The 19,741-nt window shown below is 34.7% G+C and overlaps 2 protein-coding genes across 2 annotated transcripts; both read right to left on the bottom strand.

Moving 5' to 3' along the window:
- LOC143553686 (putative F-box/LRR-repeat protein 23) lies at positions 1–800 on the bottom strand. Its single transcript, XM_077043626.1, has 3 exons — positions 466–800; positions 105–366; positions 1–51 (listed from the first exon to the last, which is right to left on the bottom strand). Exons 1-3 carry the CDS (start codon positions 798–800, stop codon positions 1–3), a joined length of 648 nt encoding a protein of 215 aa, XP_076899741.1.
- Positions 801–15,183: 14,383 nt separating this feature from the next.
- LOC143553685 (putative F-box/LRR-repeat protein 23) lies at positions 15,184–16,167 on the bottom strand. Its single transcript, XM_077043625.1, has 2 exons — positions 15,772–16,167; positions 15,184–15,474 (listed from the first exon to the last, which is right to left on the bottom strand). Exons 1-2 carry the CDS (start codon positions 16,165–16,167, stop codon positions 15,184–15,186), a joined length of 687 nt encoding a protein of 228 aa, XP_076899740.1.
- Positions 16,168–19,741: the final 3,574 nt, after the last annotated feature.

The following is a 19,741-nucleotide window of genomic DNA, read 5'->3' as shown; positions in this document are numbered from 1 at the left end:
TCAAGGTGACAGCAACGTGCCAGAATAAATTGCAACCCATGGTCTGTCATGCTGTTCCCAATGAGTTCCAGGTGAGTTAACTCAGGTAAGTGCCTCCCAACTGCCAATGCGTTATCATCCCGCATACTTAAAATGTAATCGATATCATCATCACTACCATACGATAAGTAAGCAGGTTTTTGGTTCAGTTTGAGTGTTTTCAACAAGGGGCAGTAGCGGGCAGCATCTTCAATATTGTGTTCCCAAACTTCTGTTTCAATGAACCTGAGTTCCTCCAGTAGTGGTAATTTCTCAAAAGCTTCACCCCATTTTTCATTAAAGATATGGCGGAACTTCACAAGTTCCAGACGTCTAAGCTGACTTGACCTGTTAATGAAAGCAAATCCAAATAATATACAAGAAATTCAATCGTTGAAAAAAGATACAAACGCAGATTGCATATAATTAATAATCAGTCGTGCATACCTGTCAGCAATATAGAGAAGAAGCTCATAATCACCATAGCGGACGGTTAAATCAAGCAGTTGACCTTGGCTTCTGTCTACAGCCTGCTTACACATCTCCTTGTATGCGGCCCTTCTGGCTCTTCCAACTGGATCCTCTAAACATGCTTCCATATAAACGACCCTCCACATGGCAGGGTCCTTGCAGATTTTACGCCAAGCGGTACACACTTTTTGGGCATTCTCAAGGCGGTCAACCACACCAAGTCTTTGGAGAATATTGATGGTTAAATCTGACGGAAGCTCGGACCAGTTCCTTGCTGGTTCTTCAATTTTTAACTTTGATTTTGATGCCATTGCCACTATAATGTTATGATCACTTTTTTTAAAATATGATCATGTAGAGCAATGGCTGTAAACAAACCGAACTAACACAAACAAGGCCCTGTTCATGTTCGTTTGTTAAGGAAAAAATGGAATCACGAATGGTTCACGAACACTTACCGAACGAGATTCAATGTTCGTGTGCGTTCATTAAGGAAATGAATGTGTTCACCACGAACACAAATAATATCGGCAGAGCCTAGAGATTGAGATCGGTGTATTCATCAATGTGAATAATAAAAGCCTGTAAACAGATCGAACGAACACGAACAAGGGCATGTTCGTGTTCGTTCGTTTAACTTAAAAGAACACGAACACTTAATCGGACAAATATTAATGTTCATGTTCGTTTATTTAAAAAACAAACATTTGTGTTCGTTTGTTTAAAATCTTAACAAACATAACAAAACAAAGATAAATGAACATACATGAACATATGTAGATGAACACAAACATAAACGTAAACACTTGACTGAACACAAATTAACAAACATAAAACTTATCTAGACAATATTTAATTATTTTCTACTAATACATAAACGAACATAAATGAACTAAAGGAGCATGTTCGTTTGTTTATTAAATAAACGAACTTCCTGCCGAACAGTTCACCAAACGTTCAGTTCGTTTACAGGCCTAGCAATGTCATAAGAAAACACGTCAAGCTAAAGTTCAAACCCCCTAACAATTAATTAATTCTACATGAAAATTAAAAACAAATGACAAATTGAAACCCTAGAACGAGAAATGAAACTTGGAAAAGATGCATCAAGTGAATAGGGAAATTGAACTCACATTACACTAGTACCGGAGAAGAAGAAGAGAAACATACGCTGGCGGTTACGAACAAGACATGATTTGTGTTTGCTTTGACTTTGAAATTGGTTTCATGGAGTGACTATTATATATTTATATATCAACAACCCTCATTAAATTATTTCAAAAGGAATATATATATATATATATATATATATATATATATATATATATATATATTTTGATAACAAAATCATTTTCTATTTTAAACAGAAAAAACGCAGAATGAATGTTTTGAACGTTACACTAATTTAACTTCATCATTTTTAGTAACTGACGAATTGAAAATTGTGAAAATTATTATTATGTCTAGAAGGTTTAAATTTTTAAAATAATAATATTTAACGTATGATTGATTTTTATTACAATTGTTTGTTTAATCACGGTTGCGTTACACAAAACCGAGTGTGCGTGAAACGGAAACGGAATGCATATGATTTGTGTTATCAGGTGTAGGCTTATGGGGTGTGGTTGTCTCTAGTTTCGGCATGTCATGGTAAATATTTAAACCTTGGACATGTAATCCCTGCCTATTCAATTACTTTTTTGAAATAGGGTTCAACTGATGCACAGTGTATTGGTATGATGTGTTCAACCGATTAAAATGGTGCGTCTCATTTAAATTGAAACACTTGAATAATCATTGAACCTCTACCAGCATAAAACCTAAAAATTCATCAAACTCAAAACACTCCAGATTAAAAAAATTTAGAACCTAAGATCGAATTTTAAAAACATCCAACCCCACCATTGAACCTAGCCCGGAACCGGACCATACTTGGGTTTTTATACCCGAACCCGTACCCGACCCTACCCGTAGGATACGGATAGGGTATGCATTTCAGTACTAAAACCCATACCGAGAACCGGACCCGATCTGTACCCGGTAATACCCAAAAACCGGAACCGGTTCCATACCCAAAACCAGGTTTTTCCAATACCCGAAACCGGGTTTATCAAATACTTGATCTATACTCGAAAAGTACCTGAAAAGGACCCATAAATACCCCTAAAAAGTGCAACCCTTTCAAAAAAACTCAATCTATACCCGAAAAATACACAGAAAAAAACCCGAAAAACCCGAAAATAGGTTTTTTCATTATCCGAAAATAGAGTATTCAAATACCCGGTTTTAGAATACCTGGTTCTATACCTGACCCGAACCCGATGCATAGGGTATTGGTTTTAGAGACAATACCCGGACCCGAACCTGACCCTGTTATTACTAATACCCAATTTTCCAATACCCGGTCATACCCAAATCCAGTTCCATACCCGGTCATACCCGAACCCGGTTCCATACCCGGAACCGGGTATTTAAAAACCTGATTTGTGCACCTCTAATTGAACCCACGGTATAAGAATAGTTTCATTAGATTCCAGAATTCTAAATGAAATGAACTTAAAATCAAGATAAAGATCCGGAAAGAGTAAGTGAAGTGAATGAGGTGTTTGTTGGCCATTAAAATCCACTTAAGTTTTATAGATATCTAACTCAAAATAACCCTATATTTTGGTTTACAACAACAATCATACTTAGTATATTCGGTATTCCACAAATAGTCTAAATTATCAGTAGCCCAGTAGGTATGGTAAGAATGTGATATAGACAAACCATATCTAAGTCTATGGGACAATATTGCACCTTCTTAACATAAGACATAAAATGGTAGGCCTGGTATAAGATACCTCAACATTGATAACCCTATTATTTATCTTCAACATATTCGCTTCTTTCAAAATAACAAGTCCCAATGCAAAACATCATAAATCATAATACCCAAATCCTATGCAAGCCTACTATCAAAACAACACCCGTATGAAATAAAATCAAGCCTACCAGAGTACCATCATGGGGCTTGTAATTTTCGAGCTCGAGCGCAAATAGACTTTGGCTGGTGAACAACCCAAATTAACTAAGACGGTGTTTGGTTATTAAATATGGGAGTGAAGAGTACGGATTTCATTACAATTTTAAAGGAGTCAAGAAGAGTTTGTGTCAAAATGAGTCATTTTAAAAAATGGTCATTTTTGTTTGATTCAAAACGGGTTATGACAAAGATGAATATGAGTCAAAAGCAGGTTGTTTAATAAATGATCATGTGTTAGGTCATAAGAGGTTTAGACCAAAGTGACAAATAAAAAGGTATATTTAGAAAAAAAAATATATATTGGTCAATTAACAAATATAAACAACTAAATATCTTCATTTCTATTGCTAGAAGCAAATAATACCGGAATGCTGGGTTGCAACTAATTTGTCAGACGCAGAAAGTCCATTTGCAAGTCAATTAACAGATAAGCTTTTTTGAGACTTGCTGAAGACTAATTTCACAATCATTTTCCTTGAATCATGGTAACAGCAAAAGGGCAGCCTGGATGGTCATGAGGATAAGCCTGTCCAAAGGGGAGGGGCGGGGCGGGCTGGGTATTAAGTTAAGATGAGTTCGGGTTAGAACGAGCTGTTTTGAAATAGTACCATTTCAGTTCGGGTCAAAACGGGTTATAATTAAAATAAGTTATGGTTGAAACAGGTTCTTTAGGAGGAAAAAAGTATCAAATGACTACATAATTATAGAAACTATGATTTTTTTTTGGTATGGGCCCGTTATAACCCGTTCTTTGCTAAATCAGTGACCATTTCAACTCAAAAGTGCAGAATGTTTTAGCATTTTCTTTGATACAGGCCAAGATTCCCAGTGTGTCTGAGGTCTATCTGCCATTGAAGTTCAACAGCAAGACATGGAAAAAGTATTAGGGTCCCCCATGCTGACCCGTTTGGGTCAAAACGGGTCTTCTTTCCGACTTTAAGTCTTACCCATATTTAGGGTTGTTCAAAAAGCTCGCGGCTCGCTCGAAAATAGCTCGATTCTAAATGAGCTTGGCTCGTTGTCCCGTTTAGATTAAACACTAAATTTTAATATCTATATATAATAATAGCATACCCATAAATAAATAAATAAAAATTATACATATATTATGCCATTCGATCCCTAGAACCTTATAAAAAAATAACAAAAGTAAAACAAATAAAGTTATAAATTCTCTAGTTTATAAATTTAATATAATATGTATGTTAAAATTATAACTTTTGTCTTTTATATATCAAATTTTGTAAAATATAAAATATAAAAATAAAAAATAAAAAATTAAAAGGAGCCCGGCTCAGCTCGATAAAGAAAATGAGGCGAGCTCGAGCTAGCTCGATTAAGTTCGACATCGAGCACACCCTGGCTCGACTCGGCTCGGCTCAATTACAGCCCGCCATATTAACCCCCTAAGAATACTACATTAACCTCAAACAACCTCTATATATGATTATATATAATCTCCAAATCATACTTATAAACATCATATTTAGTATGATACGGAAATCCTACGCAAAAACAAAATAACAGCTCTCAAGTAATGATATTCATTCCCATGCAAGCCTACTCTCAAAACAATGGCCGTATAAAACAAAAACCAAACACCACCTTAGCTAAGAATTGATAAAATGACAAGTCAGTTGAACCAATCTTGTTAGTTAACGCTGAATGGACCAGCCTAAACGTTGAATGCAATCTAGCTTAAAATTACCAAAGCATCTCATATTTTGTAAAATTAATCTGAAACAAGTTGTACAGCCATCACGGCAATGCATTTTTTAAATTTCCAAACAAACATCTTTAAAGTAACAAATTTCATAAAATTGGAAAAAGCATCAGTAAAATATTGATTACCCTGTTTAAGCAAACATAATACAATTCTTGCAGGGCACGCAACAGCTACACCTTCAAAAGAAAAACATCAGTTACAAATAACTAACATTTTTAAAACCATACAAAAACTCACCTCTCAACATGACACATTATTCAAACATGGACATGAAATGTAAGGCCCCGTTACCGGTAGCCCTACTTTGGTGTTGGGTTTACTCATAAACACAGTTTTAAATATCAATCAGAGTTAATTAAAACTTTCGCGGAATAACATAAAACATCAATAGTCATTACACACATTCATAACTTGTCTTTAAAACATAACTTAAACATGTTTTTTAGTTCAAAACATAACAGATAGATCTTCATATGCCAGTTTCTTTATTCTACCGCCGCCATGTGTCCCCGCTTAAGCCAGCTGCCTCATTCTACTTACCTGCGTGCATACTAAAAGTCAGCTACGCTGAGTGAGTTCTAGTTAATCACATAACATACAATACGTACACTTACCTTCCATTATGCATCCGAAGACACATAATAATTACGTTACTATTTTACCTTCATTACATAACTTCATACATACATACATACATACTTTATTACTTTCATACTATATATTTACTGTCCATTCTATCTCAGATATTATTAGGGTCTGATCCCTTCCTTTTCTATCTGAGATATTATTAGGGTCTGATCCCTCTTTTCTTTGTCTATCTCAGACATTATTAGGGTCTGATCCCTTTCTTGTCTATCTCAGATATTATTAGGGTCTGATCCCTCTTTACTTCTCTATCTCAGATATTATTAGGGTCTAATCCTTTTCTTCTTTATCCCAGATATTATTAGGGTCTAATCCATTACTTCTTCATCTTTGTACATTTTGTCTTTACGTACTCGCAACATACATAACATTCTTTACTCTTTCATACACATTCATACATACATCTATCATACACACCCATCTATCATATACATACCTCCCTTGTCAATATGTGCAATATCCGAAGATCGTTCACGTACCGACAAGCTTTCGATCACATTCAAGATATACATAATTAACATATAAATCATACATGGGATACACTTACCATTTAAGGTAAGTGTATTAACTATCACATCGAGTATGCACACAGCCCCGAAAACATAACAAGGAAATGGGGCTAGAAACTCACCTGTACACGGTTACGTTCACCGTTAATGGTTATTCCCTTCTTGAGCTGTGCACGGCTAACTGTATAATAGTTACATGTATCAGTTAATTATTACTACTCATATCGTATTTCTATCTTTATATAACCCACGACGAACGGGGGTCCGGGGGGCAGCGCCCCTGGCAGTGGGGTTCTAGGGGCGGCAGCCCCTAGCGGGGTCCAAGGGGCAGAGCCCCTGGCTGGGGTTAAGTTGCCAGGTCAGCTTGGAAAAATTTTATTTTCATTAACTGTCTTAACACACTTTCCATTAGGATTTTAATTTATTTCTTAATTCGCTATCTCATTCGCTATAACGAATTAAGACTAATTCGTTACTGATTCGTCACCTTACATGCCTGATTCGTTAGTTGATTCGTCATTCTAGTTCGTTAGCTTAACATAGCGAATGATGAGTAACGAATCAACTGATTCGTTAACTAAATATAATGAATTGGTCATTAACGAATCTCTTGATCCGCCGTCTGGTTCGCTGTCTTATTATAACGAATTGACCAGTAGCGAATGACCTAGTTCGCTGTTGTAATCACAACGAATTGCGAATCACCTGATTCGTTATGTTAGCGTAACGAATTGGCTCCGTCTTATCCAACCTTGACGAATTAGCCTATATACTTATCCAGACTTTGACTCTTGGGTCAAAGTCAAAATTGTCAAGAACAATAACAGTCAACACGAACCAGATTAGCAATTCAGCCTTAAATCTCAACGAAAACACACGAGTTTGGTATCAATCAACTCGTAATCACCTTGCCTACAAACCCTAACCACCCAAACATCCATACATTCGCGTTTAATGGGTGCGATTTGTGTGTATATATTACGGGTATTTCAAACTAAAAATTAGCCTATCAAACTGTAACGGATTTTACTACGGATTAGTTCATTGGACTCGTTTTCATCACATTCATACAGATCTAGGACCTCCTAAATGAATCCGAACCTAGATGAATGATTTATAGATATAAACGTACCTTAAACGAACCGAACTACGAACACGAGCTAGTCCTTGATGTTGTTTTGGTTTTTCACTACGATCTAGCACCAACAAGCTCGGGTTCTCGCCTTCGGATTGTGTCTTTTCGCACACCATTGTGTCTTTTCGCTTATCGTTGTGTCTTTTTTCGCACACCATTGTGTCTTTTCGCACACCATTGTGTCTTTTCGCTTATCATTGTGTCTTTTTTCGTCATTGTGTTTTTTTCGCAAACCATTGTGTCTTTTTTTCGTCATTGTGTCTTTTCGCACACCATTGTGTCTTTTCGCTTATCATTGTGTCTTTTTTCGTCATTGTGTTTTTTTCGCACACCATTGTGTCTTTTCGCTTATAATTGTGTCTTTTTTTCGTCATTGTGTCTTTTTGCACACCATTGTGTCTTTTCGCTTATCATTGTGTTTTTTTTTCGCCATTGTGTCTTTTCTCACACCATTATGTCTTTCCGCACACCATTGTGTCTTTTCGTTTATCATTGTGTCTTTTTTCATCATTGTGTTTTTTCGCACACCGTTGTGTCTTTTCGCACACCACTGTGTCTTTTCGTTTATCATTGTGTCTTTTTTCGCCATTGTGTCTTTTCGCAAACCATTGTGTCTTTCCACACACCATTGTGTCTTTTCGTTTATCATTGTGTTTTTTTTCGTTATTGTGTTTTTTCGCACACCATTGTGTCTTTTCCCCTTATCATTGTGTCTTTTTTCGTCATTGTGTCTTTTCGCACACCGTTGTGTCTTTTCGCACACCATTGTGTCTTTTCGCTTATCACTGTGTTTTTTTTCGCCATTGTGTCTTTTTTCGTCATTGTGTCTTTTCGCACACCATTGTGTCTTTAACTTGAAACGTAAAACACAATGGTGAATACGTATAACCCAATGACCTAAAACATAAAAAACAATGATGAATACGTATAACACAATGACCTAAAACGTAAGACACAATGGTGACTACGTATAACACAATGGCCTAAAACGTAAGACACAATAGTGAATATAATGACTTGAAACGTAAAACACAATGGAAACAACATATTACACAATGACACAATGAACAACAAAAAAAACACAATTAAAAAACCCATTATTTTTTTTATTTTTATATAACAATATGATACTCATATTAAAGATAAAAAACGCTTATTATTATGGTGAATTTTTTTTAAAAAAATAATGTCGTATGAAAAAGTTATGGACATTTTAAAATGATGGGGGAATTGGCATGTGCCTTGCATGTGGAGAGAGAAAGTTAACAAAGGTGTGTTATTACTTTCATGCCATTTCCATCAATTTTTATTTATTAAATTAATCTCAGTCATTCAAATACAAAATCAATGGACAAAATCAATGGACTGGATTCCTTCTCACCCTTCTCATTTTTGTTGTCCTTTGTATTTTAACTTTACCCTATTATAATATCCTTATTTTACCTCTTTATCTTTTACAAAATAAATCATAAACCCTAAACCCGAAACCCTAAACCCTAAAACCCTAAACCCTAAACCCGAACCCTAAACCCTAAACACGGTCCCCGCCGTGTAGATCAGTTGGTTAAGGTGGCGTAAGACTTGGAACAATAACCTAGAGGTCGTGGGTTCGAAACCGATCCTAAGCACCAATCGCCTTGCTGCTGAGTGAGGCTGATTTACCTCTCACCTGATGGGCCTGGGAAGGTCTGGCATGGGCCGGTTTGCGTATCCGGAACAACACGTTTTGGAACAATAAACCCTAAACCCAAACCCTAAACCCTAAACCCGAACCCTAAATCCTAAACCCTAAACCATAAACCCGAACCTAAACCCGAAACCCTAAACCCGAAAACCTAAACCCGAAATCATAAAAAAACGCAACTTGTAAAAAAAAATATGAAATCCTTAATTTTGTGCTAAATTGGTAATTATATAATTTTAAGGGGTAATATTAAAGTTGGTTTTTCCAAAGGGGTTATGACAAGCAACCATGAGGGGTAAGTTTAGCCTTACCCATAATTATTTGTGTAGGTTGATAACAACATATGGCTTATATTTAGTGATAACAAAATAAATTACCTTTTCAATTCGTAGAGACAAGAAAAACAAAGAAACATGTTTTAACTACAACTAGTGAAATCTCCCCGTGTATTATGCCAAAAATTCGGTACATGCATAAAACGTAAAATTTAAAAAAGTTATAAACATAAAGTTGTGATTAATCGTCGTTATTCATTAGTTTATAGTTAACTTCCACTACCATAGAAAACAATTGGTTAATTTAAAGAACAGTGTGTTAAAATTAACAATTCAACAAGTGGTATTGGCGAATGTCGTCCATGTCAAGTTTTATTTTGCTAATTAAAAATTTGTCATTTATTTCGTAGCAAAGGCATAACAACTACAAATAAGTTTATATGGTTTTAATACAACACTTTTAGCAATACGAGTTATCTAAGTCTATGATTTGTAAGACAATTGACATTTAAAGATGTCACATAAAGTACCGAAGATTTTATAGCTTAGAGGTATATGGTGTGTAAAAAATGCATACGCAACAAGTTTTATCCAAAATTTTAGTCGGTGGATATTACATGCTCTAATTTCCTTTCTACCGTGAAAATCTTCCTAACCTCAACCTTTGTTAAGGTCTAAGAATAATAAATTGGTGACATATTTTTAATTTTGGATTCAGTTTGTAAGCAACTTTGTTGTCTCTTTTTTCTTTTTTTTTTCCTTTAAACTTAATAGAAGAATCATGCACTTTTAAGTTTAGGATCACATTAGCCTTCATCCAGACACAAACAATAATACACAGCTCACCTCAAAGATGAGTTAACCTGCAAATCCACAAACCAGTATACATTTTTCATATCTCTTGGCATAATAAAATTAGTCACCATTGAGATTGCATGTCACACCCCCAATCTAGGCCTAGGAGTATGAACCATAGTTGGTACCATATTTGTAAATAAATCAGAGTAGTGGATTAAAGCGGAAGTTTTTATAAAAACGTAAGGATCATATTTATAAGTATTTACAATACAAAAGACGAGACGAAAGTCTCGTTTAGTTTTTACTTGTTTTATAAAACCACCATGTTTTAATATTTACACAAAATTATCCGAGCCATCGGATTCTTGTGCTTCTTCGTCCTTCAAGCTCTAGTCTTGGTTACCTGCAAAATGTTATTAAAATACGTCAGCAACGAATGCTGGTGAATATGCTGACGCTAAAAATATTTTCTTTACTTAATTACCCCTCGAGACCACGTAAGCCTCGGCCCATCTTAGCTTAGGAATAATCAAGTTAAACAATCATCATAAATTCGAGTCTCTACACTAGGTCACCTCAGCAAGACACTGCAGCGTCTCGACATAACTTAGGTACCATAAATATACACAAGGTCATTCTCACTCGAACATACTTTGGTTCGGCCCATCGTGGCTGGAGGTCGTGACCAGGCGTAGTGCGATGTGCCCACCGCATACCACATATGTAAGGATCCAGATAAACATATACCACAGCCCGAGGGCTAGGCTTATACTCTTATTTACAATGTTTTTAGAGACACGTAGCTCTATGTAAAGTTTTACACATAACACGTTTGTTTATTTGAAAACAAGTTTGTAAAAGTGGGGCGTATTCACCTTTTGATAGGAATCGGTTTCCAACACCGTCCGTGTGTTCTTCTCTTGCTATCTCGCACCTACAGTACGAGTATAACTTTTGTTAGTCGGATACACGATCCGGCTTAAGACCTTTAGTCTTATTTATCTCGATTAACCTTTAGTTCATAATCTCTTTTACTTTAAAACCTTTAGTTTTAATAGTAATTCATAAACCTTTAGTTTATTCATAAAACCCGACGTTTCTTCTTCTTTAAGAAACGTATTCTTTTCTTTATTATTTAAGTATACTCATTATACTTAAATAATATATTTCATAACAAAGAATAATCTTATATATATATATATATTATCTTTCTTTTCTTTATTTTCTTTGTTTATCGAGAATAATTTCGACTTAGGGTATTAAGCCCTTTCAATATTTTATTATTATTTTGGTCGGGCACTATGCCTACCTTGATTGGCTTAAAATATCCTTCTCACTTGGGCAGCACTTCAACACCGCTCAACCAACACTCTTTCTTTGTAAACTCTTGCTTCTCACTTGGCACGCTTTTCGAGACACCAACACCCTTTGGCACGTACTTCGAGGTAATCGTCAGGACGTCGGGAAAGCACCTTCTTTGGGATATCTTCGGGATGTGGCACGAATATCGAGATACTAGGCACTGAAAACGAGGTTTCGGGATACGTTTATCGAGATGGATCGAGGGCACGTTTTACGAGATGTAGTGAGAGAGTAGTGAGAGAGTAACTATGTGAGATTTGGAATGAACCCGCAGCCTTCCTATTTATAGCCACTTTTGAACCCCATCCCGGTACGCGATGGGCCACTTGGCAGGCTATCGCGTACCGCGATATAGGCCTGCTGTGCAGTGTTTTGAAACCCGGCCCGGACCGTCGGGTTTGACGGTTTGCGGTCCACCCAAAACCGGTGAACCGCCGGTTTAACCGGTAAAACTTTAATTTCGGCCAAAATCATTCCTAATTAGCCTTAATTTCAACCAAAATAAGCCAATTTGTGACAAACTCCGGCGATAGGTCAAAGCCGGACGCCGGCCTTATCGGAAGGCTGCCGTGGAGAAGAGATGGTGGTGAAGAAAGATGAAAGTTCTGTGAAGAGAGGAAGAAGAAGAAGAAAGGACAGTTGATTTTGCTTTAGGTTTGTGTTAGTGTAGACGTAGAGCAGCCCGTGGTTTTTTTAGGGTTTGAGAGAAAACTGGGTGAAATGTGTATATTATTGGATGCAGGGATTGAAAATTGAATTATTTATGTTATAAGACTTTGGAGTTCCTATACGTATCCTATGGATTCTGTTGTTTTTTTTTTTAATTCATATATTTTATATTATAAACTTTTCTCATATATCCTATGTATTGTTAATATTTACATATATATATATTTAATTTTTCTCATATATATATATAGGGTAGATGTATACTTATTTATATTATTTATGACGTCCGGGTCAACACCAGTCCGCCCTTCTGGGTCGATCCGACCTTTAACCCGGTAAGACGTCCGGGTCGACGTTCGGGCCAGGTCTGAAAACATTGCTGCTGTGTCAGACAATAGACCTGCCACGTGTTGACACATGGCAGGCGCCGAGTCCACGTGGCGGCAACCGTTGCCACCGTGTGCCACGTGGCACACGTGTCGCAATCTGTCAGACACCCCATCGCGGTACGCGATGGGTGTCTCTCTTGACCTGTCGCGTAGCACGATGGGATAAGAAAACAGATTTTTCATTTTAGTCCCTGGAGTTTGGAAATTGGTAGAAATGGTCCCTTGACTATAGAAACTTGACATTTTTGGCCCGAATTTTACGTAATGTTACAATGCAATCAATGAACGTTTAGATTGGCGTCAACATTTGAGTAACAGTTTATCACCAAATATATTGTGTTTACTTAATATTCTTAATGGTGAATGTTGTTTAACAGGCCTCATTACTTTAGCTATAGGTGACAATGGAAGTGGGTTGGGTTGGATTTGGGTGATGGGTCAGGTGTATGGGTCAGATGTATGGGTCAGGATGGATATGGGGTCAGGATGAATTTTTAAAATAGAGGGTTAGGATGGATATGGGTCAAGATGGATAAAACTAACTCATCTTGACCTAAGTGAATGTTGACATACAAAAGGTTTTAAAAACCCCTCAAAAAAATATTCAAAAAAACTATTATTATAAAAATAATAACTCAAAATATAAATAAAAAACGAAAATGTAAAATAACTAAAATGTTTCCCCCATCATCCTCGTTCATTAAAAATAAAAAGAAAAAAAATACATTTGTAAAATAACTAAAATATTCAAAAGAACTAAAGGGTTTTTAAATTGCATTTAGTTTTTTTATGTTTCCTTTTAGTCAGTTTTTCAGTTTAAATTCGGTTTTTTTGTTTTTTTCGGTCGTTTTTCTATTTCGGTTCAGTTTCGTTTCGGTTTTTTTGTTTCTCTTTGGTCGGTTCAGTGTTTTTGTTTTGTTTTGGTCAGTTTTCAGTTGCATTTCGCTTTTTTTTTGTTTCGTTTTGGTCGTTTTTCTATTTCGGTTCAGTTTCGTTTTGTTTCGGTCGATTCGGTTTTTAGTTTCGTTTTGGCCGGTTCAGTGTTTTTGTTTTGTTTTGGTCTGTTTTTCAGTTGCATTTCGCTTTTTTTTGTTTCGATTTGGTCAACTTTTCAGTTTCATTTCGGTTTTTTTTGTTTCGTTTTAGTCGTTTTCCTATTTCGATTCAGTTTTGTTTCGGTTTGGTCGATTCGGTGTTTTTGTTTAGTTTTGGTTAGCTTTTCGGTTGCATTTCACTTTTTTTGTTTCGTTTTGGTCAGTTTGTCGGTTTCATTCCCGTTTTTTTGTTTCGTTTTGGTCGTTTTTCTATTTCGGTTCAGTTTTGTTTCGGTTTGGTCGATTCGGTGTTTTTGTTTAGTTTTGGTTAGCTTTTCGGTTGCATTTTACTTTTTTTGTTTCGTTTTGGTCAGTTTTTCGGTTTCATTCCCGTTTTTTTTGTTTCTTTTTGGTCGTTTTTCTATTTCGGTTCAGTTTCGTTTTTGTTTCGTTTTAGTCAGTTCGGGGTTTTTATTTCATTTTGATCGTTTTTTGGGTTTTGGATAATTTTGTTTCGCACGTGATAGTTTGGTATTTTGAATTAGATAAATTTTGGATAACTTGGATATTTTGTTTGACCCATTTTAACCTATAAATGAAACTCACTTGTATATTTTCAGCCCATCCTGACTCACTTGAAGAATTTTTATGATCCATCCTAACCCATTTTACTTTTAAAGTTTATCCATCTTGACCCAAAACAATCCATTTGGGTTGAGTTTGCCACCCTTAACTTTAGCAGTTTAGCCGCTACCAGCACCACCATTACTTGGGCTGCTACCAGCACCGCAACACCACCACCGATTGCTAAATGAATATTGGGTTAACATGTTTTGAAACTTTTGTTTTTCCTAAGACAACTCATTTCAACCCGAGGCCTTTTTGATCAGAACCCGTTGACTAGAAAAAGTTAACACCTTTTGTTAAAACGAAGCGTTTTGAACTGAACTCATTTTGCTCAGAAACTATGTTGAAACGTTTGACCCGTTAGCCATCCCAACCCCACCCGCCCTTTTTGCCAGGTATAAGGTCTCTTGAATTAGTGCAAACACCTGATTATCCAACAACAGCACTGCTAGCCATGTTTGTTTTAGTTTTTATATTAAAAGTTTGGAACAATGAAATAAAAGAGGGGGTGGTGAATCAATGTTATCCACATTCCTATGCAAGTCTATCATCAAAATCATCAATGATACCCAAATCCAATGTAAATACTAAGCAGCGGTTTTCAAGTAGTAGTATCAAAACCATACCCATAAGAAATAGAAACCAAAGCACAAGATCCCGTTACTCATGCAATCAAATCTTAATCAAATTTAGCTAGTCGGTCACATATTCGGTAAGACAGATAAACCAAGAACAAAGAACGAAATGCAATTCAACTCCAAAACAAACATCTTTAGAACTTACCCAAGTTTTGCACTTTCTGATATCCATCATCCACTAATAGTCATCATCATCATCAGAATCACAAGTTTCGTATAAATCATAGCTAATATATGGTAACCCGTCAAGAGGATCATCAGGAAGTTTGAGATGTTTAATCTGCTGGGAAGATCTTTTCCCCAACTCTCCCTTTAGATCAATGTACAAGCACCGACGCAGGTCAAGCAATTCAAGGTGACGACAACCATCCAGAATGGCCTGCAACCCAATGTTTGTCATGTTGTTCCCAACGAGTTCAAGGTGATTCAACCGAGGTAAGTTTTTCCCAATCGATACGGCTAACTCATTCTGAATAACAAGAATTCTATCATCATTACTGCTCCATGAACTCGATATAACTGCGCCTTGGTTCACTTTGAGTGTTCTTAACAAGGGACAATATCATCCAGCAGCTTCAATATCTTTTTTCCAAATTTTTGATGACACAAGGTTGAGCTCCTCCAATAATGGCATTTTCTTGAAAACTTCACTCCAGATTTCTACAAAGCCATGATCAAACAGTACGAATTTTAGACGTCTAATCTGGCTTGATCTGTTAAAATCAAATTTTGAATGATTAAAGAGATACTAATGTTGATATAATACCCAAAAACCAAAACTCATAACATGCCCATCAGCCACAAACTGAAGAAGATGGTTATCACAAAAACCAACGGTGGTCAAATCAACCAATTGACCTTGGCTTCTATGAACAGCAACCTTACACATATCCCGACAGTACATCCTTCCACAACCACCTGTATATCTGTCCATATAAACCACCCTCCACATGGCAGGGTCCTTGATGATTTCACGCCATGCAGTGCAGACTAATTGTGCGTTATCAATTCGGTCAATCACCTCAACCCTTTGGAGTATATTCCTCGTTATATCTGATGGAAGCTCTAACCAGTTCCTTGTTGGTTGCTTCAGTCGCCATTCCTGTTTGGATTTTTGAACCGCCTTGTGTTTTCGTCGATTTGATTTTGATTTTTTTGGCATTGTCACTTTAGCATTCACAAAGCAAAGCAAACCAAATGTTAAACCACTCCATTGAATTTATACACATAAATATATGATGCTATAATCAAATGGCCTAACAAATTTGCAGTCAACACAAGAACATGCGATTGGCATAAAAGTAAAGTAGAAACATGAAATTAAGTGACAAAATAGAGCAATTGATGTCAAAATTGAAATAATAGATTATACAAGAAATTAACTCTAGAACTACTGAAACTTGTAAAATCAAAGAAGTCATCTATATATGTTAAACAACAGAAAGAATCATCTATGTATATGCATTGTTGTAGAAATCGCTAGTCGGGCGGGGGGTGGGGACTAGCGATTAATCGGATTGGAATTTTTTATATATATTTACACACTCGTTTTTATATGTGATTTATATGTATACACATTTTAAATGTAATTTTAATATATACACACATTTATATAAGTAATTTTTATATATATACAAGTTTTGTATGTATATGTATACGGAAATTGGCCAGAATTAAGGTCCGACTACGGATTTTCTGGCCGACTAATTAAAAAGTAATCAGTCGAATTTTACAACACTGTGTCTGTGTATATGACAATGAGTTGTTAAATAAAATCTGATGAAGTACCGAGAAATGAGAGATTGATAAAACTACTAAACATCTAAAATGAATGAAAACATGTATCAACAATTTGCAGGTAACACAAGAACATCCGATTGGCATAAAAGTAAAGCATATGAATCGCTATCGCTACATAATGAAATTATTATTAAGTGTTGGATATATATAATAAACCCTAGAATCAATCAGTGAAGAGCGAAAAGGAAAGAAAATAGTAATTAGTAATTTGAGCAGCAAAAGAAAGATAAGATGAACACTCACATTGTTATTATTATTATTACAATTTACAAGAGTTGTTTGAGATAATGATGATCGACGAGTGACTCATTTATTTCAGAAACAATATATGGAGTATTTATTTGTTGCTAATTATGCAAAGGATTATAATTATAACTGAAACGAGATTACTTAGGAGCGGAATTTTCATTTTTTAAATGCAAAGAATATTTTCGACATTATTATCTTGTAATTCATTTTAATGTAAATAATTTTTAAATCGGTAATTTACAAAGTAGATCGAAACACATAGCACAAGCTGCACCGCTATTTTTTTCAATTGCAAAATATAATCTTTTAAAAATTATATTATTATTATTATTATTATTATTATTATTACATGCATGACTCATTTAACTTGAATAATAAAATATATGTTTAGAAAAAAGAAAATGAAAGATCTATATACATTTGATACCAAGTCTTGTTTAATATAGTGGTATCAAGATGTGTAAAATAACATCTTTTTTGAATATTTAAGTCTTATAGTGACCGATAATGTGGATTTGAGACTAAAATTAACAAGTGTTTATAATATCCGTTTACAAAATATACATAACTAGAATTTAGATCCTTGCGCTTCGCAGCGGGACCACTAAATCAAACAAAAAAACATACGTAAAAACGCAAAATCACAAACGCGTTGCAAGTCGATACGAAGTCAATCGTATCAAGTTATGACATCGGAACTAAATAAAAGAAATAAACTCTTCAATGCTAAAATACAGCAAATTGTCATATGTAAAACCAAAAAACCAGAATGTTACAGCTACGAACCAGCGCAGATTCGGTTAGTATCAGGGGTGCCAACACATATTCGTAAACGTAAATTAGTAAGCAAAAAAATATCTTAAAAGTGCGGTATCAAACATTGAAGCGCGGATATAAAAACATGTGACGGTAGGATATTTTTAAAATCACGAAAAAAGTTTTGGTCACTGTAAAGACGGACTATAAAAAATACGGGAAAAAAAAGTTGAAATAGTTTAACTGAAATAAAACACGCAAAGCTGATACTTGTCTAAGTTTAGTGTTTAAAATATAGTGTGTTAAATATTATAACTAGTTGAAAGTAAAAAGTGAAATAAAAAGAATAAAAAACAAAATATTATTTGTAGGTTAGTTATTTAGTGCTTTTATATAGCTAATGAAATATTAAAATATTAAATAGTAAATTGAATAGTAAGTATGTAAGGAGAAGTAAATTCTCTTTTTAATATATATAATAATTTTGTTTTCTTTATTAAGATTTAAAAATACTTTTTTTTAATTTTTAAAATCTACCTTCTTTTATATATTTTATTCTTTATGTAAAAATTGTACTTTTGTTCTCTTTACTTTATATTAGTCTTTTAATATCTTTATAACATTTTTTTTATTGGTATGGTGCTTGTTGATTACAATGGTGTGTCTTACTTCTTTTATAGTTTTAGAAAATGGTTTAAATAAAAATAAAAAGTTTTCTAAAAATGATAAGAAGAGCATAAAATTTGAAGTTAGGAAACTATGTAGCCTAAATTCTAGATCCTAGGAAACTATTTGGTATTTTAGAAACTAACAATCTCAACCTCTAGATTATAAATCAAATTGTCTAGATCTGTTCTTACACTTAATAGAAAACTATTTATTTTCATTTTAATCTATTGTAGTGAGTTTTCATATACACAAATACCCTTTCTACGTTGTGATGACACGTTCAACTCATTAGTTTTGTAACTTCGACTATGTTGCTACCAAAAATCTTGTGTAGTTAAATTGAATCGAAAATTCCCCTTGGCGCTATTGAAATGAAAACGTTCCAGGCATATTTTGGTAGTGAAAAGTTAAATAAAATCGTTGAAATAAAATCAAGTGTAGAAATGAATAAGGAAATGTAATTGATTTTCTCTTCAATTGAGAAAAAATGGAAATAATAAATAACTATGTTATTACATACGGGTGGAAAATAAAGAAAACGTAATATATGTGAGTATGTTATATATTTTAGTGAATTTTAAATGTCATATTTGTATAAAAAGGAATAATTTTACATAACTAAAACATAATAATTATTTGATTTTGGCCAATAAGAATTAGAAAACAAAAAAAAATATAAATCGTTTGAATATTATATAATTTGTATATTGTGAATTATGAAAAAGTCACCAATGAAATATAATTTTGGTTTTATACTTGATGAAAATGCATATTTATATAATGTTAAGGAAAAAAATGAACACAATTACCACTTAAGTTGAGTTAATAAGCATCTTCAGTGTGAAACATGAAGTCATGGGTTTAAGACCCTTATCACACAATAATTCAAAATTTTACAAAGTCTTACTTCATAAGGTCATGGGTTATAATAAAAAACATATCACAGATCATGGGTCATGATATAATAGGAAATAGCTAACATGACATATACTTGGCATCCTATGTAGATGGAATAATAATAATAATAATAACACCAAAGGTTAGGGCGGTGGGGGTGGGCTCGGGTAAACAACTGTGGATACGTCAAGTGTTCTAGAAACACCACCGCACCCCCACCCCCTACACCCCCCCGGCAACACCAACCCCCACACACAATTTTCTTTTTCGAGTACAAGAAACGGGTTATAGAACTTGGTATAGTGAAGATCAAATGTGGTTGTTCAACAACTATGTTGTCGCTAATATGCCATTTTTCAATTTTC

The sequence above is a fragment of the Bidens hawaiensis genome, unplaced genomic scaffold, assembly GCF_021521415.1.
Source record: "Bidens hawaiensis isolate Kalapana, Puna unplaced genomic scaffold, B.hawaiensis_p1.1 tig00017350_1, whole genome shotgun sequence".
Classification (NCBI taxonomy): Eukaryota; Viridiplantae; Streptophyta; class Magnoliopsida; order Asterales; family Asteraceae; genus Bidens; species Bidens hawaiensis.
This window is presented reverse-complemented; position numbering and strand designations above follow the sequence as displayed.

What these genes read in the sequence shown, in the direction of transcription:
- LOC143553686 (XM_077043626.1), bottom strand. Translation starts at nt 800, where the DNA reads ATGGCATCAAAATCAAAGTTAAAAATTGAAGAACCAGCAAGGAACTGG. An exon ending in CTTCTCTATATTGCTGACAG is followed by an intron (nt 367 to 465) that starts GTATGCACGACT and finishes TTTCATTAACAG; the next exon opens with GTCAAGTCAGCTTAGACGTC. An exon ending in TGCGGGATGATAACGCATTG is followed by an intron (nt 52 to 104) that starts GCAGTTGGGAGG and finishes CATTGGGAACAG; the next exon opens with CATGACAGACCATGGGTTGC.
- LOC143553685 (XM_077043625.1), bottom strand. Translation starts at nt 16,167, where the DNA reads ATGCCAAAAAAATCAAAATCAAATCGACGAAAACACAAGGCGGTTCAA. An exon ending in TTATGAGTTTTGGTTTTTGG is followed by an intron (nt 15,475 to 15,771) that starts GTATTATATCAA and finishes CTTGTTATTCAG; the next exon opens with AATGAGTTAGCCGTATCGAT.